Source organism: Erpetoichthys calabaricus, chromosome 6 (genome assembly GCF_900747795.2).
Source record: "Erpetoichthys calabaricus chromosome 6, fErpCal1.3, whole genome shotgun sequence".
Lineage (NCBI taxonomy): Eukaryota > Metazoa > Chordata > Cladistia > Polypteriformes > Polypteridae > Erpetoichthys > Erpetoichthys calabaricus.
In genome coordinates, this window is record NC_041399.2 from 13,233,843 (window position 1) to 13,258,481 (window position 24,639).

At 40.5% G+C, this 24,639-nt stretch overlaps 1 protein-coding gene across 1 annotated transcript in view; it reads left to right on the forward strand.

Moving 5' to 3' along the window:
* Positions 1-24,639, forward strand: part of LOC114653209 (cadherin-7-like) — a 322,615-nt gene that overhangs the window by 251,011 nt on the left and 46,965 nt on the right. Inside the window, 2 exon segments of the mRNA XM_051929318.1 lie at positions 841-977; positions 13,370-13,491. Of these exon segments, the coding sequence (XP_051785278.1) occupies positions 841-977; positions 13,370-13,491 (259 nt within the window).

Below are 24,639 nucleotides of genomic sequence, written 5' to 3' on the forward strand. Positions count from 1 at the left end.
GGCAAAACTGGTAATTAATTAACTGAATCATCAGATCAAACCTTCTTTTTCTGTTGATTAATGGTTATTTCTAGTTAGGAAACAGTGGCACCAAATAGAGACACTGCCCAACAAAACCCAAAGAAGGATAATTTAGAAAAGCAGGTAGCTGCGTTAGATGCCCAGAAAGAGCTAGAGACTGGGTAAAGAAGTGTGTGTTTTCTATTATTGTGACTTAGTTAAAGATCAGACCACAGTGTTTTGAGTAATTAATGAAGTGATCCTGGAAACTCTGAAGGGTTCACACACTTTTTCTCGCAAACATACTGTAATAGTTTTACTGTAAACTGTAATGTAGGTAAAGCCATGGCCAGATCATGCACCAAGTACAGCAGTCTGGTACCCTGGGTTCCCTGGCAGCCCAGAAGTTTTTAGAGGTCCTCATACACATGTAATACATGTTTAGTAAATTCACAAATTAAATTAAAAATGTGCCCAGACAGAAGCCAGGCACACCCACAGTCCCAAGTTTGAGCAATTATAAAGACCCTAATTACGATCCTCTGTTAGGATCTGTCTTTAAGGATCTATTGGCCATGGAGTAAAGAATTATTTGAACTTTTTGTTTTGCATAAGCACAAATAAATCAAAACATCTTAAAGAATAAAAGCTTTTATTAACTGTTTGAGTTGATGGGCATTGAGATGATCATACCCAGGAGCACGTTGGGCAGATGCGCACTCTGGCCATGTCTGCTGTTTCAGAAGCAAGTAAAGTAAAAATAAAGTGTCAATATTATAAATTTGTACAAATACTTCTCAATTAGATGTATATAATTATATATTTTAATTTTGTTTGCAGGTACTCAATTGATCGTAATACTGACCTAGAAAGATACTTCAACATTGATGCCACAACAGGTGTCATTAGCACAGCAAAGCAACTAGACCGAGAAATGAATGCTGTCCATAATATTACACTTCTAGCAATGGAAAGTTGTAAGTATTTATTGATTCATTGATTGATTGTTTGATTGTTTTTAGTTGAAGGAATTTGGAAATAATCCCATAATTGTTACAGTTTATGTCCAAGTCTCTCCACTGTAGGGATATCTGGCTTAGCCCTTCAATGATTCACATCAAATCTTTCTAATAGGCAACAGTTTGTCACACTCAGATGATATAAATCCTTCACCTCACCTGTGTCGCGTGGTGTCCCTCAGGGTTCAGTCCTTGGGCCATTACTCTTTCTACTTTATACCCTTCCTTTGGGTCAGAGTATTCATAGACATGGCCTTAACTTCCACTGCTATGCAGATGATATACAGATATATCTTAGTACACACTCCCCTACAGACTCGCCTCCCAGCACAATCACTGACTGCATCACTGATCTTAAGCTCTGGATGGAAAAAAACTTTTGTCAAACTTAATGCCAATAAAACTGAAGCGTTACTGGTAGGCTTCATCACTTAATTTTGAGCTACACATTACGTCTCTTTCCAAAATTTCATTCTCTCATCTCTGTAACATTGCCTGTCTTCGTCCATTTTTGTCCTTTAATGATGCTCAAACTCTGGTTCATTGTTTCATAATGTCTCTTATTGATTATTGTCCACCGGCCTCCCTGCAAAATCTTTACAGAAGCTACAGTACATTCAGAACTCCGCAGCCAGAGTCCTTACCCACACAAAGCGTTCTGCATACATCTTCCCTGTTCTCTCCCAACTTCACTGGTTACCGGTTCCAACAAGGATTAAATTTGAAATTCTCACCTTCAAAGCCCTACATAACCTTGCCCCCCTCTACCTCACTCAGCTCCTAGCTTCTTACACTCCTTGTCACTCTCTCAGGTCCTGGCGCTGTCCCACGCACCAGACTGTCCACCCTGGCAAGCAGGTCCTTCAGTGTTATGGCCCCTCAACTCTGGAACTCTCTTCCTCAGTCTCTCCGAGATTGCTCTTCTTTCTCCACCTTTAAATCTCAACTCAAAATTTTCCTCTTGCGAATGTTTGTCTTCTGTGATTTTTTTTTCTACCCTGTCAGTAAAGCGACCTTGGGTTTATGAAAGGTGCTCTATAAATGTAACTTATTATTATTATTTCTTTTAATTATTATTATTAATAAGATTTTTTAGCTTACATGTAAACAATTTTTGTGGTTACCAAGCTATTTAAGGTATACGCATTATTACGCAATTGAAGATGTGAGTTCCAAAATCTGCTAATTACAGTAATCCCTCCTCCATCGCGGGGGTTGCGTTCCAGAGCCACCCGCGAAATAAGAAAATCCGCGAAGTAGAAACCATGTGTTTATATGGTTATTTTTATATTGTCACGCTTGGTTCACAGATTTGCACAGAAACACAGGAGGTTGTACAGACAGGAACTTTATTCAAACACTGCAAACAAACATTTGTCTCTTTTTCAAAAGTTTAAACTGTGCTCCATGACAAGACAGAGATGACAGTTTCGTCTCACAATTAAAAGAATGCAAACATATCTTTCTCTTCAAAGGAGTGAAGCAAACAAATCAATAGGGCTGTTTGGCTTTTAAGTATGCGAAGCACCGCTGGTACAAAGCTGTTGAAGGCGGCAGCTCACACCCCGCGATGGAGGAGGGATTACTGTATATATTTAAATATGCCTACATATAAAATCCACGATGGAGTGAAGCCGCGAAAGGCGAAGCGCGATATAGCGAGGGATCACTGTACACCTTTTGGTAAAATTTAGTGAACACGTGATTGTGAATTTTCATGCAGTTGGTCATGCGCCGAAAATATGTTTGAGCTTCAAAACCTGCTAATTGCAACAGTGTAGCGCTATAGTTGTAGGGATTTAGTTTCAAAATCTGCTTACGGACCCAGATTTTCCTATTTATCTCCAAAATTTATCTTTTGTACTTAGCTGATTTTGGAACTGAGCTCTTCAATTACATCAAGACAAAAAGTTGCAATGAATTTTGAGATGAAGCTAAATTAAGAGGAATAGAATATAGTATAAAGCAGGACACAAAGAAAGTATAGGTGAAGACACAGTAAGAGTGTTTAAAAATATTAAGTGGACCTCAAAGGAGCATCATACAAATGACTAAAGCGTGACTAATTACTGTATACAATATGAATTTCCATTTGTCAATCTTTTGAATGTTCTTGTTCCATTAAAGGCTGTGCGGAGCCACTTCGTCTGTCTTGGCAGCATTGCATACAAATCAGAAGCCATTACCGGAAAATTAATTAATTAGCAAAGTCGACAGCTTTAATTCCAGTATGGTGCCTTTCAAATGTATGGAATCTACCATTAAGCAAAGTACCTGAAAATGCATATGTGTTTTAGTAGCCTTACACTTTTTATTATTTGTTATTCAGGATGGTAAGAAGTGGGGGTTAGCTGGCCAAACAAGCTTGAAGCTCAGTGCTCGCCAGGCAGTTGCAGGTCTGCACAGGATATATTCACACAAGTTTCATCTCACAAGTGCACTCTCAGGCATAGCTTTGACTGTGTACAGCTCCGTTCACACAAACCATTTTAGGACCCATCAAAAATATTATGGAATGATATTCACCCAAAAATGCAAAATGTAGACTTTTTTGATGATTATCAGCCAATGGCAGTCATACACTTTGTAATGTCATGGATGGCATGCAGAGACTGGCATCCTGGCTTGGACCTAACACGGATTCTTACCCGGCCGGGAATCCCAGTATAACGGAAGGAATGGGGAGGAGACTTCATTCTGGACATTTTCTCCCCCAAAACATTAGGTGTCAGGCTCCCTGGTTTAAGATTCCCATCAGGAACCTGTAGTCCCATGTTGCAGCCCTGTGGGGGCCACCAGGGGGGGACTGAAGGGATTAACACTTTGTGGGATTTCTGATTGACTTCCATTGGGCTGTGCCCTAGCACTGGAAGTACTCTGGGATCCAAGATAAAAGAGACCACTTGACCTTATCCCGGCAAGCTGGAGTCGAGTGAAAGTGGACAAAGCCCGCCAGGAGGAGTGGAAGGAGAAAGAGGAAAGGAAGTCATTTGGAATTGTGTTGATTTATGCCATTGTTGCAGCATTTTTACAAGGTAATTGATATGAATGAACTGGAGTCTGTAAAGTTGTGTCTGAGGTTTGGGGTGTTGCAACGACCCCCTACTAGTCCACAACTGGCGTGGTCGGCAGGATTTCCTACAGTTTTCAAATTGTCACAATAGTGCTATGCGGTTTTTCCTTACACTTTATACCATCCTGGCACACCTAGATAATGAAAACTACTACTAAGGTGTGCTATGTATAGACAGTCTATACAATTTTAATTCATTATTAGAAGTCTGCATCTAAAATGTCAACTGTAAACATGGCATTTGATAGCCGAAGGTTTAAGTCTGATGTATTGACATTTCACCAATTAAAACTCAGCACAGGGAAGTGCCCACCCTCTCCGCTTTGATGAGTGAGAGGGACAGTTTTAAATTCAAGCAGCGTTTCATGTTGCATTTAGAGGAACACAAAATGAAATGAATAAATGAGCAACAAAAATAATGTTTTATGACATGTTTTATTTACACTCACATTTCATGCTGTTTTTCTTTATTGTCTCATTTCATAGTACTTTTATTTATTTGCATATTTATTAATTTAATATTACTGGAAATATTCCTGTATAAAAACCCAGGACACCTAATGAGCAATAAAAACCCAGTATACAAAGGTCTGTTGTTAGCTAAATACAATTGTTTGCTTTTACATCCAAAAACGTGGTTTTACCGATAGCTTGCCGCCATCTTAAACGGTGCTGACCTAATGTTATTACGCATCACAACCTTAATGTGGTAGCAACAGATGCGATCAACTACCATCAGAAAATACACAAGATGGTCGCACCCATGAACAAAAACAAAAATAACAAACTACAGTGCGAAAATTTAAAATAAAATAAGTTCACCCTCAAAATATGTGCAGAATGTTTCTGATTCCGGTGTGCAGATTTGGATTGTTCATGTTCCGTGTTGATTTTTTTTTTGATGCTCTCCCGGAGACACCTCAGGAATACAAAGTGTCTATGAGGAGCAGTTTATGAACAAATCTCTCAGTGTAGAAAATCATGATCATCATTTCCTCTTTAAAATTAGCCATGTTCATTAAGAGAACAAAAATCACCACCTGCTCAATTGTGGAATAAATGCCAGAACTACACACTCGATCAATTCCACATTATGCCACTCAATGGACTGATTGAGCATACGATACCTAGTGGCATATTTGAGGACTTATATCATCCTACTGACCACTTTCGGGAATTTTCGGGTCCTCTCTTGTATTCCATCAGTAATGAGTAGAAGGATGAAACAAATTCTGCAGGTCTTGTTGTAAGGCACACTCACGCAAGCGCTCATTCTCACAGAATTACAAATTCATTTGATCCACTCATATATCTGAAGAATGCACAAACTCCATTCAGACAGAGGGTCGTGGAATGGTATAAACATGGAAAAAAAACAGATAGGCCAATGGATGGGTGAAGTGATAGATAGTGATTGTATTTCAAAAAAGTGATGCTCAGCTCTTTAACGTATTTGTTATCTTCAAAAATGACCCTCAGCAACAAATGTGGTCATGTAATGCGCCTATCAAAAAAAAGTTATGCCTTTTAATCGGTTCATGTTTCCTTCCATTCACCTTAACGGAACTAGTTTTAAACTGGCGTGGTCGTGTTTTCCTTATGCTATTTGAGTGTACCAGGAGCCACATTTTTAATTACTGGTTGAAAAACAGTAGTGTGGTCCTCCGTGAAGGTCTATAGAATGTGTGGCTTTTTGTGACAGAAATAAAATGGCCCGGGTGAACGTAAGTGAGATCTCACTTGATGAAGTATAAAATAATTAAACAAATTCCTACATACATGGTTAATCAGATTAAATCAAATGACACAGCATGCAATTGGTTAAAATGGAGCATCTCTGCCCAACTCCTAGTTTTTGATAACCATAAATCTCCTAATCACGAAATACAAAGAGTTGGTTATTTGAATTGAGAAAAATACAATTAAACAGGAGCAAGGTGCTGAGATTTTTCTTGCAGATTATATTAATTATTTTCAAAGTAATAGCAGCACCATTTATAATTGAAAGTAAAAAAAAAAATTAGTGGCTACTAATGGATGAAGCAATTAATTTTTTTTCTCTTTATTGTTCTTCCTCCATGCTAATTGCTTTAATGCAAGGGATCCAGCAGGCTGTCTGGCGCCTATAGTTCTTTTCTGGGAATCAAACAGCAGAACAGCTCATTCGGGTTTATTTCTTTTGTTTAATCGACTTTGATTGCTGCAAATAATTCTTTTAGAAATGACTTTTCTTTTGGTCTAAATATATAAGATTATGAGGCAGCAGCTGCCTACCTTTTCATTTCACATTGCTAATGTAAGTGTAAGTTATTTATGCACTGTATGCGGTGATTTACATTAATAGAAGTTTCCTTAGGATCCGCGCAAACTTAAAGTTTTAATTTAATTGACTTGTGGATTTGATTCTGGTGTAAAGAAATGGGGTACAGCAGCTCCCACAGAAACATCACGTGAAGGCAGAACTCAATCAACTTCAGGCAGAGCGCCAGTCTATGGTGTAGTCACGGGTGTGCCAAACATGATCACTGTGCCACCTTAAATCTGCAGCTGGCACAACCAATTAGGATCACGTTAATTAGATGTTTTGGAGAATAAGGAGTGAAATTGTTTTTTTTAACAATATTGGTTTACAAAATGTGGCAGCAAAATCCAATCCCGCAAACTTCATACATAATAAGCTTGCACGATAAACTTGGAAGTTACCATTTGACTGATCACGAGCTGGTTAGCAAGAGCAGTAGATAACTGGAAGACGTCAACACAAAGTTTGCTGTCTACATTTTTAAGAGGCCAGGCATTATGGTTAAATGAGCAAACTGCAGAAGACAACACAGACCCATCCAGCCTGTATAACAATAGACAATGAAGACGAGAAACGAGGATTTAAAAGAAAAGTCTGGTCAAATGGAGTTGAGTGAAATAGGCGCATCGAGAAAGATACAATGGGCAGGACATGTATGGCACATGGACGACTCAAGAACAGCAAGAAGAGGGGAAAGACGGTTTCAAGTGGGAAGGGGAACAGCAGGAAAGCCAAGAAAGAGCTTAGAAGAATATGGTGGTAGAGGAAGCAAGAAACAGAGGAGCAAGGGAATGAAATTTGGACGAAGTGGCACAGGATAGAGAGAAGTAGAGGAGGCTTTATAACAGGCAGGGAGGCAGTGTTGAAGAAGACAGAAGCTAACTAACCGTTTAACTAACTGAAGACGAGTGAGCTTCTTCACCCTCTGACCCAACCAGCATCCCTGTAACTACAACTGTCAGATCTTCACATTGCAATCTTAATGTATCTCAAAATTTAAGATGTATGTACAGTAATCCCTCCTCCATCGCGGGGGTTGCGTTCCAGAGCCACCCGCGAAATAAGAAAATCCGCGAAGTAGAAACCATATGTTTATATGGTTATCCATATTACTAACCGAGAATGCTAAACCGGATGATGGACGCAGGCACATCCGGCAATGGGCCGTAGCTGCAAAAAGACGTACTGCGCAGGCGCAAAAAGAGTCCGCGAGAGTCGGTGCCTGCAATGGGCCGTAGCTGCAAAAAGACGTACTGCGCAGGCGCAAAAAGAGTCCGCGAGAGTCGGCTGAGGAGCCGAGAAAGGCAGACAAACCACCCCACAGACCCTACAAGCAAGGGACGGGACACACACAAAGAGGGGGATTCAACAAGACACAGGAACACAAAAAGAAAGAAGACGCTCGCGCAACAACAATCCTCAACCCCCACCCCCCACACACACATCCATAAGAAGTGACACCCAAAGCCACATATTCTAAAGTGAACATCAACACCTTCACACTAGACAGCATGGGTGTCAGCATTGGTGGATCTCCTTACAATAAAGCACTATTAACCGTTCAACTGCAGAAAAGGAAACATATTAACAGTGAGTGCAATACTCCTTATTACTTATCCATATTTCTAAAAGAAAAAATGTCTTGACTCCAAAAACGCAAAGCTCAACTAAAGCTTCTAACTAACGATGTACCTAAAAGTAAAAACTTTATGAACTGCATTAGATCCTACAATAGTTCATTTGCTTTTGCATATACCGGAGTAAATATCAGGCCACCAAAAGGCAATGGCCCATACTGCTTTCGCATATGTGCACAAATACTGCATCGCATTAGAACAGTGCACCCTGAAACAAATCAACAACGCAAATATGCACAAATCTACATCCTAGATCCACATTACGCAAACTATCAATCAAAGTGCTGCATCACAACAGGCACGGATTCAAAACGAAACACCTCCCGTCTCAGACATACGTTAATGGCAGCGAAGGCTACAACGGGCGTCTCACACAGCACAGGCAAATCGATTACAGCTCCAAAACAACACGTCCCAAATACTACACATGCAACAACGCGCCTCTCAAACGGCACAAGCAAAACATACGCCAGGAAAATTCATTCGGATTAATGAATGTCATTTGCAATCATTGTCATTCAGTTCACTTCCCTGAAGAAACAACTGGCAATACAAGTAATACATTTACACGTTGTTGTCAAAAGGGTCAAATTAGACTGCCTTCTTTACATTCATATCCTGAATATCTACAGAAGCTTCTAACTGACGATGTACCTGAAAGTGAAATCTTTATCAACTGCATTAGATCCTACAAATCGGTATCCACTATGAACATTAACGGTGGCACTGCACGTGACATCCGTCTTGAAAAAATGTTGTTTATTGATGAATGTTCAATGGCATGAAGTCACTTACTCAACACCATTCATAAACTTCTACAAACGTTTATGAATAATAATATTCCATTTGGAGGAAAGGTACTTTTATTAGGAGGAGATTTTAAACAGTGATTAGCTATTCTTCCAGATGCCATGCACTCAGCTATTGTTCAGTGCACCTTAAAATACGCAGACAATTGGCATTGCTTTCAAAAGATACAGTTAGTAAAAAAGATACGATGTCCAGAACCAGATCATAACAATTGCTTATTACAACTGAGAGATGGTACACTCACCAATACAGATTGACTTCAGCCACATATTATTACAATTCCTCAAGCCTTAATCTGCGACGACTTAGTTACAGAGACATTTGGAACAGCAATCTCATTAGACCAAATGCCCCTTTTAACACAACGCACTATATTATGTCCAAAAAATATTAATGTGGAAAACATAAATACCCAAGTCATTCCATTACTTCCTGGAGAGACACAACTCTTTCTAAGTTCTGACAAACTTGACTCTGATCACAACAATAACCATCTTAAATGACCTTACAAGTTCTGAGCTGGAATTACCTTTTACACTTAAACGGCGTGTACAAAGAAATTTTCAAATAAACCTTTACACTGTGCCACACACTTTATTGTTTGCTTTCTATTTGCATCATCTACACCTTCACACTATTCTATATCTCATTCATACATCACGCTCTTTGTCATTCCCAACACCAGGGGTTGGCGAGCGAAGCGAGCAGGGGGCGGAGCCCCCTAGTTTTTATATATTTTAAGCCCTTATAAACTCTCCCACACTATTATAAACATTTCACGCACAATTATACAGCATAAACCCTTTGTATTCTCTTAGATATTAGGTAAGATATGTTGAAATTATGTATGTAAACACAGTTTACATACAGTAAAACCTAAATATTATTTTAAAGATATCGAGCGTCTCCGATATCACATATGTTACAGCCATTACGACAGACAGGCCACCAGCAATAAATATGTACAATGCAAGAAAAATTGTATACAGTAAAATGTGTGTACAGTAAATAATTAATTATGGTTACTCACCAACAATGACACGACGACTTGTCCGATAACGATGAGTTTAATTTTACTGCACAACAAAGGATAGCGTTACAGCTCTTCTAAAGGAGCCTCTTCAGGCGACTGTGTAGCACCGCCGTTGTTCTTCTTCCAGCACTCTTCAATCCAAATCCCTAAAGCAGATTCCATCCAGACTGCTGCCTTAAAACGTCCACTTGCAACTCAGTTTGCGCCCTGGTTAAAAGACACTGCGGCCGTAGATCTTATATGCTTTTCCTCCTTTTTAAATAAAAAGAATCGTGGACTCATTTATGCTGTAATGGTGTCCTGCAGCGGTGTAGCTGTTTCCTTCCTTCAACATATCCAAAACTTGTACCTTTTCTGCAATCATTTGCATCTTCTGTTGGCGCTTGTGCACGTTAATGCAAAATGAGTGAGATTAGACTTCCTGGTTAATGCAGCACTCCGTCGCTGAGCCAATCAGCAGCACACAGGAACTTAACCGCATGCTCTGATTGGGTAGCTTCTCAGCCATCCGCCAATAGCGTCCCTTGTTTCAATTCAAATGCGTCCCTTGTTTGAATTCAAATGGGCAAATCAACTGAGGAAGCACACATACTGTAGACCGCAGACATCCGCGAAGCAGTGAAAAATCCGCGATATATATTCACATATGCTTACATTTAAAATCCGCGATGGAGTGAAGCCGCGAAAGACGAAGCGCGATATAGCGAGGGATCACTGTATATTGACTCATGGTTCAGATATCTGAAATACATTTTTAGATATCTCAAATTCATTTCATGATATCTTAAAATGGCTCTCGACTCTATTTCACATACCTAAAAATGTATATCAAGAGATCTTTAAGTTAATTTCAAGATATCTTAAATACATTTTAAGTTATCTTTAAAATGATGTGAACTTATTTCAGGGTATTTGCAATACAATTGGCATATTTAAATTTACAATTTAAGATATCTCAAATACATTTATAGATATCTTAAAATAGGTTCCTGTCTATTTTCAGATGTTTGAAATGCACTTCAAGGTATCCTAGAGAAACCTCCTGCACATTTTAAGATATCTCAAATACGATACAGTTAAACATGACACTAACTTATTCAGAATATTTGAATATCATTTTCAGATATTTACAATACAATTTACATTTTTACTTTCTTGTATACATAGTATAGAGAAAGTATAAGAATCGTGAAAAAATTTGACCTGGAGATTTTGATGAGTCTTGACGTTTTAGACCTTCCTGAGTCCGAAAACACCATTTTTGAAATTATGTCTGTCCGTGTGTAAACACGATAACTCGAAAACTCTTTTACCTCGGTCAAAGAGATTTTGTACACCTGGTTTATATCAAAAATAAGGAATCCTATCAACTTTTGGGCCATTTCTGGCAACCAGAAGTGGTACTTTAACTGAATACTTTTGCGAATTTTCAAGTAAACTACGGTTATAATTACAGATTGATTAATGAAATTTTGTATAGATATTAATAATAATTAAAAGCAAACAGATATGAAATTTGAGAAAAATTACTCAACCGGAAGTAGTATTTTATTTAAACAACCACCCAAATTTTTTGTATCATGGAAATATAAATGTGTACACAATATTAAAAACTGTATTCAATATAACGCATTATCTTTCAATAACTTCAGTTATTTCAATCATTAAATTTTATTTTAATTTAGACATCATTAGGTTAACAATAACATGTTAACATTGAACATGCCATGTAAATATAAAGATGTAATGGGAACAATAAGCTGCTACATTCCTGTTGTGTTCCTGGTAATACATTAAATTTTATGATTTTTTAAAAAATTTCTACCATCTTTATCATAACTAAATGTAGCTAAATGCAGTTTTACCTATAGCAATTTATTGCAACAAATATTATATGATATTAACACTTTTTCTATGTTTTTAGGTGACTATAACTTTTTGCACGTAATTGAGCAAATGAATATGTAATCATGAAAAAGTTTGACCACTGTTTTCGACCTCGTTAAGTGCGAAAATATCATTTTAATATAAAGTCTGATTATAAATAGAAATAAATGATTGTGTATCGATATTATCAATTATTTATGATGAGAAACAAAAACATGAAATATCTGAAAAATATTGCGCAACTGGAAGTGGTTCTGATGACCTTTTCCTCTATCTCAGTATACGAGAAAGTCGAAAGGAGCACACTCCTGATTTTTAATTTACAATTTAAGATATCTCAAATACGTTTATAGATACTTTTAAAAATTACGTTAACTTATTTCAAGATATTTTAATATAATTTTCAGATATTTATAATCCAATTTACTTATTTAAATTTACAATGTGAGATATCTCAAATATATTTATAGATATCTTAAAATAGGTTCCTGTCTATTTTCAGATGTCTGAAATGCATTTCAAGATATCTCAGAGAAACCTCCCGCTCATTTCAAGATATGTCAAATACATTTTAAGATACTTATAAAAATGATGTTAACTTATTTCAAGATATTTGAATTTTATTTTCAGATACTTACAATACAGTTTAAGATTTCTCCAATACAAAGTATCTATGTATTTCATGATATTTCAGGACAGTGTTCTGCTCATTTCAGGATATCTCAAATACATTTCAAGATATCTTAAAATAGACAGGAGGTCCTATTGAAAGAACAGGAAATTTATAGGAAGTGAATTCAGGATATCTTGAATTTCACATGTAGTTTTTTTGAGGTACTCGAAAATGTATTTCAAATATATCTAAATGTATTGCAGATACTGTATCTTAAAATGTTAGAACACTTTTTTGAAATACTGTATCTTGAATCAGCTTTCGTATATCTTAAAGAGTGAACAGCATTTTAAAAAATATACACACAAACACACACACATATATACATATATATATACAGTATATATATATATATATATATATATTGTGATGTGTGAGTCCTTGTCTTGCACCCCAAAACATGAGGCTGAGTCTCAGCTCTTCAGCAAAACCAGCTTTGTTCAGCTTGAAGCAGGAACAGCAGGGTTATTTATTGTAGCGTGATCTCCCACTCTGCTATACACAGACACAGCAGTCCGGCAGGGTCTTGGCCAGGTTAGTGGCCAACTATACTGTTCCTTGCATTTATAAGGTTCCTTGCATCACCCATCGACGACAGGCACTTATAGTGTGACCGTGGTCGGCTCAGATTTGCTTTCGCAGCAAGCCGCTGCAGTGCTGGAAGCCTGTGGTTGCTATGGCAATGGTGAAGCTGTCCCCCCCAGACATGGCGATCGTGCTTCGGGACACTCTTCGGCGTGTTGTCCTGTTGAGGGAAGTCCCAAAAGAGTTTAGAAACCTTACAATATATACTGTGTATATATATATTTTATATACCTTACATTACTACTCATAGGGCTGGTATATAAAAACATAAACTCATAAAAAAGATTTGTATGTGTATGAAAATGGAAAATTGTTTATCTTACCTTTTTTTTTCATTTGTTGTTGAACAGACAACCCCACTCAAGTTGGAAAGGGAATTGCCCTCATCACAGTTTTGGACATTAATGACAATGCACCGATGTTCGCAATTGAGTATGAAACATTTCTCTGTGAACATGCACAACCGGGTGAGGTAAGATATTTAAATGTTTGCAAATTACTTCATATAAGATAGAGTTTATTTTATTGATATTTATATTTTATGGTCATAGTGATGAATACAGCGAACGCAGATATGATTTAATGATTTTGGTTGCTGTTTTTAGGTTTCACATTTTCTTAGAAACATAAGGTCAGGTTGCAATTGTCTGCCCTTTAGTAGCACCTGTTAATAATAGTAATAATAATGATATTTAATTCCATTTATATATCATTTTTCTCACTACTTAAAGCACTTGTAGCACCCACCTGGATGATGCGGCGGTAGCCATTTTTTTCCCAGTACATTCACCACACATCAGCTGTTAGGTGGTGAATGGGTGAGAGAGATAGTCAGTTAGAGACAGGGGACGATTTGGGGGCCAGAATGACTAGGCCGAAGTGGGCAATTTAGCTTGGACATCAGGATACACCCTACCCTTTACAAAGGGTGCCCAGAGATCTGTTATGACCACAGAGAGTCAGGAACTCAGCTTTACATCTCATGCGAAGGATGGCACCATTTTTACAGCACAGTGTCCCCATCACTGCACTGGGGCATTGGAGCCCACATTCCAACCACAGGGTAAGCTGTGGCCTCACCAACACCTCTTCCAGCAGTTCTGGCCGGGCCTGAACATGATTAGCTTCTGGTGGATGATATGTTCTGTGCATGTAGTATGGCTGCTGACTCCCTACCAAGTTTGTGAAAAACAGATTCAGTGATTATGGTAAAAATTACATTTATATATTAACAGTATAGGATCACTCATATTTAAATAACTACATACATCTGCTGGTAATTTCCCTCCTGGCAAAAATTTTTGCTTTTCTTTATAGATTTGAGGGTGCCGAATCCTAATCAGACAACAGAATTACTGTATCAGATCCAATTTTTGAGATATGAAGATTACACATAAAAGTGTTTGGAATGTTATTGTTACTTATAAAAATATTTTTTTCTCCGTGAAGGGTTTTTTACGGTGGAATGGCTAACAGAAGTTTACTTACAAAGTGTAATCAACCATGGGACATGAGAAGGTTCACAGTAATGGTGAGCCAGCCGGGCAACACCATTTAATTCCAGGAACACAAAAACTTTAGGCTGGTGACTTGATAAAGGAAAGTGGGCCAATGCAGCCTTCGCAATTGTAATACAACAAAATATTAGTGTCAGGCAACTCGAGAGCTCCATCTGCTTGAGTTCTCCTGGTCAAAATGAAGAAAACATCCCTAGGGTTACCATTTATATATCATCCCAACCAGTAAGGGGTGGGGTCTTCTTGGAGCTCCCCAAGCAGGGTCACACACCCTTTTTTGGGTTCTTCTCAGAAATGCCAGGTGGGACAGAAAGGGTAGATACCAATAGCACCCCCTGTTGGTTCGAGGTAGTATTGCTTACATTGCTTGAAACACAAACCAATTTCCACTACTGTGTCTCTCCGTTTGAGAATTTCCACCAGGAACCTCTGCCCCTGTTCAAAATCATTTAAAGCATTTCAACATAAACTCTAATCTGGAAAATAAAAAAAAAATTCTAAATATAAATTCCTGGTAACTCGGGCATGGGAGGAGTTTGGGGAGGCCATGGAGAACGACTTTCGGACGGCTTCGAGGAGATTCTGGTCCGGCGTCTCAGGAAGGGAAAGCAGTGCAGTGTCAACACTGTATATGGTGGGGATGGTGCGCTGCTGACCTCGACTCGGGACGTTGTGGGTCGGTGGGGGGAGTACTTCGAAGACCTCCTCAATCCCACTAACATGCCTTCCAGTGAGGAAGCAGAGCCTGGGGACTCGGAGGTGGGCTCCCCCATCTCTGGGACTGAGATCACCGAGGCGGTCAAAAAACTCCTTGGTGGAAGGGCCCCGGGGGTGGATGAGATACGCCCGGAGTTCCTCAAGGCTCTGGATGTTGTAGGACTGTCTTGGTTGACACGTCTCTGCAAAATTGAATGGACATCAGGGACAGTGCCTCTGGATTGGCAGACCGGAGTGGTGGTCCCCCTCTTTAAGAAGGGGGACCAGAGGGTGTGTTCCAACTACAGAGGGATCACACTCCTCAGCCTCCCTGGAAAGTCTATTCGGAGGTTCTGGAGAGGAGGGTCCGTTGGATCGTCGAACCTCGGATTCAGGAGGAACAGTGTTGTTTTCGTCCTAGTCGCGGAACAGTGGACCAGCTCTACACCCTTAGCAGAGTCCTGGAGGGTGCATGGGAATTTTCCCAACCAGTCTACATGTGTTTTGTGGACTTGGAAAAGGCGTTCGACCGTGCCCCTCGGGGAATCCTGTGGGGGGTGCTCCAGGGGGTACCGGACCCTCTGATAAGGGCTGTTTGGTCCCTGTACAACTGGTGTCAGAGCTTGGTCCGCATTGCCGGCAGTAAGTCAAACCCGTTTCCAGTGAGAGTTGGACTCTGCCAGGGCTGCCCTTTGTCACCGATTCTGTTCATAACTTTTATGGACAGAATTTCTAGGCGCAGCCAGGGTGTTGAGGGGGTCCGGTTTGGTGGACTCAGAATTGGTCACTGCTTTTTGCAGATGATGTTGTCCTGTTTGCTTCATCAGGCCGTGATCTTCAGCTAAGTGTGAAGCGGCTAGGATGGGAATCAGCACCTCCAAATCCCAGACCATAGTCCTCAGCCGGAAAAGGGTGGAGTGCCCTCTCAGGGTTGGTAGCGAGATCCTGCCCCAAGTGGAGGAGTTCAAGTATCTCGGGGTCTTGTTCACGAGTGAGGGAAGAATGGAGCGTGAGATTGTGCGTGAGATTGTGCGGCGTCCACAGTGATGCGGGTTCTGCATCGGTCTGTTGTGGTGAAAAAGGAGCTGAGCCGTAAGGCAAAGCTCTCAATTTACCAGTCGATCTATGTTCCTACCATCAGCTATGGTCATGAGCTATGGGTAGTGACCGAAACAATGAGATCGTGAATACAAGCGGCTGAAATGAGTTCCTCCACAGGGTGTCTGGGCTTTCCTTAAAGATAGGGTGAGAAGCTCAGTCATCCGGGAGGGCTCAGAGTAGAGCCGCTGCTCCTCCGCATCGAGAGGAGTCAGATGAGGTGGCTCGGGCATCTGATCAGGATGCCTCCTGGACGCCTCCCTGGTGAAGTGTTCCGGGCACATCCAACCGGGAGGAGGCCCCAGGGAAGACCCAGGACACGCTGGAGGGACTATGTCTCCCGGCTGGCCTGGGAACGCCTCGGGATTCTCCCGGAAGAGCTAGAAGAAGTGGCCGGGGAGAGGGAAGTCTGGGGCATCTCTGCTCAAGCTGCTGCCCCCGCGACCCGACCTCGGATAAGCAGAAGAGGATGGATGGATGGATGGATGGCATTGAAGATGAGCCACTTAAAGTTTTTCCAATGTTATATCTGTCCTGGTATCTATATAAACACAGGGAACTCCAGTTTCTGTATTACATCTTGCCTGAAGGAGGGGCCTTAGCTGCCTTGAAAAATATTGTAATTGGTGTAGTAAGACAAGACTGAGGAACACTCATATTTGTCAGCTGAAATTGTATTTCAGATAATATTCTGTGCCTCAAGAATACTTACACAATAAAACCAATTGAACTTATTTTTTAAAAAGTCAGTACGTTTCTTCACAGTAGCATTTTTCACTAAATTTGCAGAAACAGTTTGTGGTACACCGATATTGGTGTAGACTAGTAAAATCATTTAGAAAAATATCAATATGGTTAAAAACATCAGGGGGTACTTTGAAGTTTAAAAAATAATAATTATTCTTGTTTATCAAATTTACTGAAATGTGATAATTTGATGTATGTATCTGTGGTGGGCTCGCGCCCTGCCCGGGGTTTGTTTCCTGCCTTGCACCCTGTGTTGGTTAGGATTGGTCCAGAAGACCCCCGAGACCCTGTAGTTAGGATATAGCGAGTTGGATAATGGATCGATGGATGGATGACATATGTATGCAGCAGGTAATGAAATAAAGAGTTTTAGGGATAATCATTACTGATTATCACATATTCCATTAAAGAAAATGGGATTTATACTTACGACTAAACAAAATATGCTTAATAAATGTGCTTATTAAACTGATTTATTACCGAATATCATATACATTAAACATAAAACAAATTTCGTATGTAGATTCACAATCTGAAAAAATTCCAAAATGGTTGTAGAGTTTCAGGAGATAAACTGGAGATTTAAAGACTAATTGTCATTGTGTATTGCATGTTCCAAATTTAACCAAATATGAGATTTACACTTATAGAGCAGGTTATTAGAAGCACTGTACTGGAGAAAGTAGGGTGAAATTACACCTTTTATTGGCTAACTAAATAGATTACAAATGCAAGCTTCATCAGGCAAGGTGTAACCAGGCCTTAGCTTGCATTTGAGAGCGGGAAAAATCCAATGCATGTGTCTCTGTTATATGCCACTTAGTACCGGGCTTATTAAAGCAGTGCTGATGTTTGTGATGTGTCATATACTGGAGTGAGATCCTCTCAAAATTGCTGGATATCATGGCCGGCCTGTACACTGGTACTGTGAGTGCTGTACAGAGTGGAAGCAGAACCTCTGCATTTTTCCCAGGTGATTCTGGGGTTCATCTGGGGTGTGTTTTTGCTCCTACTCTGTTCAATACTTTCATGGACTGGGTGTTGGGCAAGTTCGTGGGGTCCAATGGCTGTGGGGCATCTGTTGGTAAAGAGAGATTCACTGACCTTGACTTTGCTGACGATGCTGTGATGTTCATAGAGTCAATGGAGGCTCTGATTGGGGCTTTCAAGAGACTGAGTGAGGAGTCTGAGTGTCTGGGCTTGCGAGTGTCCTGATAAAAACCAAGAGCCAGGCCTTTAATGACCTCTTAGGCACAGCCATCAGCAGTGTGTCTGTCTGCGGAGAAAGTGTCGACTTCGTCGAGAGGTTTACTTACCTCGGTAGTGACATTCATGTCTCTGGTGAGTCTTCCTATCAAGTCAGTAGACGGATTGGGAGACCATGGGGGGTCATGCGGTGTGCAGCACTCCCGATATCTATGCAAAAAGATGAAGGCCCAAGTCTTTAGAGTACTGTTGCTCCCTGTCTTGCTATATGGTTGCGAGACATAGACACTATCCAATGACCTGTGATGAAGACTGGACTCCTTTGGTACTGTGTCTCTTCAGAGAATCCTTGGGTACCGCTGGTTTGACTTTGTGTCGAATGAACGGTTCTTCGTGGAGTCCTGAATGAGGCACATTACCTGCATTGTGAGGGAGTGTCATGTGACGCAATTCCCAGAGGATGATCTGGCTCGCAGGATCCTCACTGTTCAAGACTGGAGCGGTTGGACCAGGCCAAGGGGACTCCCACATAACACCTGGCTGAGGCAGATAGATTGTCATTTCTGGAAGGTGGGATTAGATTGTGCGTTTGCCTGGGGGGTTGCCAGCCAGGATCCTAAGCTGTTTCGTCGTGTGGCGGGTGTGGCAACACGCTGTACCAGTGCATGCTCCCCAACCTGACCTGACTTGACCTGATATACTGGAGGCCTCTGAAGTATACTGAACTCATTGTCATGTTCATGAAACCAGTTTGACGTGACTTTTGCTTTGTGACAAGGTGAAGTATCATGCTGGAAGTAACTATTAGATGATACATAAATTGCGACCTTGAAGGGATGCACATGATTAGCAATAAAACTCAAATTGGTTGTGACATTCAAGATTGATTGGTATTAATGATGATTGATTGATGATTGACTGGTATTAATGGATCCGATGTATTCCAAGTAAACATTCTCCACACCATTATCATCAGCCTGGATTGTTAACACAAGGCAGATTGGCTACATCGATTCATGCTTTTGACATCATACCACCCGTGTTCCTCAGTAGAAATCAAGATTTATCAGAGCAGGCTACGTTTTTGCAGTCCTCAACTATCCATCTCTGGTGAGCCTCTGCCCCCTGCAGCGTCAGCTTTCTGTTTTTGGCTGACAGGAGTAGAACCCGACATGGTGTCCTGTTCTTGAAGGCCATCCGCCTCCAGGTTCAGTGTGTCATGCATTCTGATGTGCTTTTCTGCTCACCACAGTTGTATAGAGCTGTTATTTGAGTCACCATAGCTTTTCTGTCAGCTTGAACCAGTCCGGCCACTCTCCACTGGCCCCTCTCATCAACAAAATTTTTCCATCCGCAGAACTACCGCTCACTGGACATATTTTATTTATAGCATTATTCTGATTAAACTCTAGAGACTGTTATGCGTAAAAATTCCTGGAGATCAGCAGTGACAGAAATGCTCAAACCAGCCTGTCTGCCACCAACAATCATGCCACAAGCAAATCATATTTTTTTCTCAATTCTGGTGTTTGATGTGGACTTTAACTGAAAGTCCAGACCAGTATCTGCATGATTTTATGCATTGTGCTGCTGCCATATGATTGGCTGAATAGATAATTGCATAGATAAGCAGGTCTATGGGTGTTACTAACAATATGTCCAGTTAGTGCAGGGGTGTGCAGCTCCGGTCCTGGTGGGCCGCAGTAACTACAGGTTTTCATTCTAACCATTGTCCTAATTAGTGAGCCATTTTTGCTGCTGATTCACTTGTTTTGCCTTAGTTTGAATTGACGTGACTCAGACCCTTTAATTGTTTCTTTTTCCTTAATGAGGAGCCAAACAATAATGAGACAAAAAACAACTAGCTAACCTGAAAATAAAGAAAGGTGAAGGTCTCGGTCATGTTGGTCTGCTCAGGTCACCAAAACATCTTGACAGTGGTCTTAGAAAAAACAGAAAATCAACAGTCTGCTGTGGCAAAATGAGAGCAGCAACAAGTCCTGATATTCAATAATGGCTTTAATTAACAGCAAGAATTGGCCTCTCATTAGGAAATTGGTTGGAGTAAAATTGGCTGGAATTTGAATTTTTCAGTTTAGCTGGTCATCTGTTGGCTCATTTCACATCTCCTTTCTGTTTGACTGCCATTTAATGAAGAAATGAATCAATTCAGAGGACTGAATCCTTAAAAACAGGGCTAGTAAAATGAATGGAAAAGGAGTTAATTAACGGTGAAAACTGATCACTGATTAGGAAAAGGGTTAGAATGAAAACCTGCAGCCAATGCGGCCCACCAGCACCAGAGTCAGACACCCCTGAGTTAGTGTATACTTATGATAGTAAAAAGAATCAATATTGTTAAGAAAACTTAGGGAATAATTATAAACTAGTATCATACATGCAAATTAATTGGAAATTTAGACTCATGACCAAAATAAACATTAATATGGTCAGTGAATTTCCAATAATAAAAAAGTAAAATCATCATTTTTGTGGATTATATACACTGATTCAGCACCTTGAGTTGAAATCCCTCGCTTGCTCATTGTCCATGACAAGCGAATGGCTCACAACAAAATACAAGTGAGTTACAAGTCCCAGATTTACAATACCTAACAGCCAATATCATCATCCATCCATCCATCCATTTTCCAACCCGCTGAATCCGAACACAGGGTCACGGGGGTCTGCTGGAGCCAATCCCAGCCAACACAGGGCACAAGGCAGGGAACCAATCCTGGGCAGGGTGCCAACCCACCGCAGGACACATACAAACACACCCACACACCAAGCACACACTAGGGCCAATTTAGAATCGCCAATCCACCTAACCTGCATGTCTTTGGACTGTGGGAGGAAACTGGAGCGCCCGGAGGAAACCCACGCAGACACGGAGAGAACATGCAAACTCCACGCAGGGAGGACCCAGGAAGCGAACCCAGGTCTCCTAACTGCGAGGCAGCAGCGCTACCACTGCGCCACCGAGCTGCCCGCCAATATCATCAGTTAAGAGGAATTCATCACACAAGAGAGTCTTCAAATGCTTCTTGAACACATTGAGGGAGTCAGAGTTTCGAATCGAGGCAGGCAGCTTATTCCACCAGCCAGGAGTTACAGTACATGTGAAAAGAATCTGGATTGAGATTCGATACCATGCAGAGGTGGCATCACCAGACGCAATGCATCAGCAGAACTGAGTGCTCCTAACCTTTCCTCCTCTTGCAAAAGCATTTCTAAAATATTGCTTTTGCTTTGTCATTGTGGGGTACTGAGTGTTGCTTGATGAGGGAAATACGAATTTAGACTTCAACATAACAAAATTTGAAAAAAGCTGAATGGGTCTGAACACCTTCTTTGGGCAACGTGTATAACAAAGAGATGGTAAGCCTCCTGGTAATGGAGCTGGAGATAAAGTCAGGTAATAATTCTGAATAGACGACTGGGCGTGTGTGAACACCAGTTGCCTCATTTCAGTTTAGAAAAGTCCTTGCTTTGCTGTGCTGTACACACACATGCAGGGATAGGTGAAATTGATTCTCAGCAGTAATGGATATTTTATACTAAAAACACGTAGTATTCCAAAAATCTGTAACTGGGTTTACATACTACAACATAACATGACATCCCCCTTTAGAAATGAGCTGGAATTACAGATCTTTTGTTTAGCTGCTATTCACTGCTCCCTACTGTCTTGTTTTATGGCCAATCACATGAACATTGAAAGCCCTGAGAATAGTTACTGTCAGTAGAGGGGTCGGCTGCAGGTCCACCTCCCAGTGTTGTAATTATCCTTCAGCTCAGCCAAATACTCTTTTGATTGCTTGTGTACGCTCTCAGGCTTGGACCAGACTCAAGTTCCAAGACAATCTCAGAAATTAAACTTGGAAGTGGTTCATGTTTGGAGGGTGCTGGAAAACAATAAACAAATAAGACTCATTTGAAGACTGTATGAAAACCAGCCCTGTGAAAAAGTAAATACACCCTATGTAATGTTTTATTCTTTTCAATATATGTGGGCAATGCAAGAGTTGATCTTCATTTAAACATTATTTATTGATAAAGGTGATATAACAGACATCATGCATTCATCTAAAATTAAGGATGATGTAGTTATTATTATTATTGTATATTATTTATAGATGCCTTTCAAGGTGCTCAAGGACACCTTACAAAACACATAAATAGCAATAGTCAAAACAGAATAATAAAAAAAATGCAGTTACAATTAAACCAGTTAATTAAAATAAAATACAGTGGAACCTCGGTTTGCGAGTAACTTGGTTTACGACGAGCTAAAATTTTTAATAAATTTTGACTGAGTGTCTTACAATACGAGTAGTATGTATACGCTTGGTCTGCTGAGCGTCATGTGATCACAACTGAGCTGATGGTTCTTCTCTCTCTCTCTAGCTGCAGGATTGTGAGCAATCATCACCTATTCTCCGTCTGAGTCGGCGTGCCTCACTCATATAGTCAACATCCGTATGAGTGTATACTGTTTACTACAGCATTGTGACTGTGTGTGTGTGCTGTGACGTGCGAGTCCCTGTTTTGCACCCCAAAACATGAAGCTGAGTCTCAGTACTTTAGCGACACCAGCTTTATTCAGCTTGAAACAGCAACATCGCGTTTATTTATTGTAGCGGGATCTGCCGCTCTCCTATACACAGACATAGCAGTCAGGCAGGGTCGTGGCCAAGTAGTACTGTACCCTGCGCATTTATAATATTCCTTGTTCCTTGTATCACCCATCGACGGCAGGCGCTTATAGCATGGCCGCGATCTTTTCGGATTCGCTTTTACGGCGAACTGCTACAGCGCTGGGAGACTGCGATTGCTTTGGGACGCTCTTCCGCGTTCCGTTGGGTGGAATCAAACAAGAGTTTAGAAACTCACTCCCACCAGCCATGATTCTTTTCAAAGGTAAAGTGCAGGTTAATTTGTTTTATGTATTTTTACTTTATATTTTGTATTATTTTGAATAGTTTTGGGTTGTGGAACAAATCATCTGAGTTTCCATTATTTCTTATGGGGAAATTCACTTTGATATACGAGTGATTTGGACTGCGAGCACGTTTCCGGAACGAATTATGCTCGTAAACCGAGGTTCTACTGTATATTAATTAAATTTATTAAAATACTATCCGTCTCCCATGGCTTTGCCTGCGTAGAAGTGAAACAGGACAGTGGGGAGGGCCCCGCCTGGCTCTCCACTCCTGACGTCGTTTCCCCCTGCCCTTGGCTTGCAGTCTCTGTCTCGGATTAGCGTAAATAAATCGCTCCTCCAAGCGAACTATGATTCTTAGTGCGATGAGAGAAGTCGCAAAATCAAGCAGAATGTTCAATCAAATTATAGAAGAAAACCCGATCTAAATCCGTTAAGTCTTTCTCTCATTTGCTAGCTAAGTGGAGGTAAGGTACGTCCCGAGGCCCGCCAACCTTGGCCCGCTGCATCTCTCTCGGTACTGCAAGCGAACAATGATACATAGCATGATGAGAGAAGTCGCAAAATCAACAGGAAAGTTCAAGCAAATTATAGAAAAAACCTGATCTAAATCTGTTAAGTTGATCTCTCGTTCGCTAGCTAAGCGGAGGTAAGGTATGCCCTTCGAGCCCAACCCCCCCTCTCCTCGGCCCGCTGCATGTCTCTCGGATCTGTGCAAATAAATCAGTACCACAAATGAACTATGATAGATAGCGCAATGAGAGAAGTTGCAAAATCAACCAGAATGTTCAAGCAAATTCTAGAAAAAAACCCGATCTAAATCTGTGAAGTAGTTCTCTCATTCGCTAGGTAAGCAGATGTGAGGTAAGCGGATGTAAGGTGCACTCCGAGACTATCATGTGAGTGAGGAGGGCCCTGCCACCCTCCCCTTGGCCCGCTGCATCTCTCTCAGATTTGCGCAAATAAATTGGTACAGCAAGCGAACTATGATACATAGCACAATGAGAGAAGTCACAAAATCAACCGGAATGTTCAAGCAAATTATAGAAAAAAAACGATCTAAATTCATTGAGTTGTTCTCTCGTGAAAAGCGGACAGACAGACATACATTGGATTTTATATATATTCTTTCTTCTTCTTGCCACAGCAGATCATCTTTTTCCATATATTTCTATCCTCTTATATCAAATAAAATAAGCAAGCTTGAAGAGGTGTCTCCTAAGGTGGGGTTTAATGGTAGGAAGAAAGCCAATGTTACGGATGTCTTGTGGGAGAGAGCTCCAGAGACGAGGGGCCACTCGGCTGAAAGCTCTAAACCTCACAGTAGTTAGTAGGTATAATAAGATTAATAGAGGAGGAGTATCTAAGAATACGGGAAAGAGTAGTGATATGAAGAAGATTAGAGAGAGAG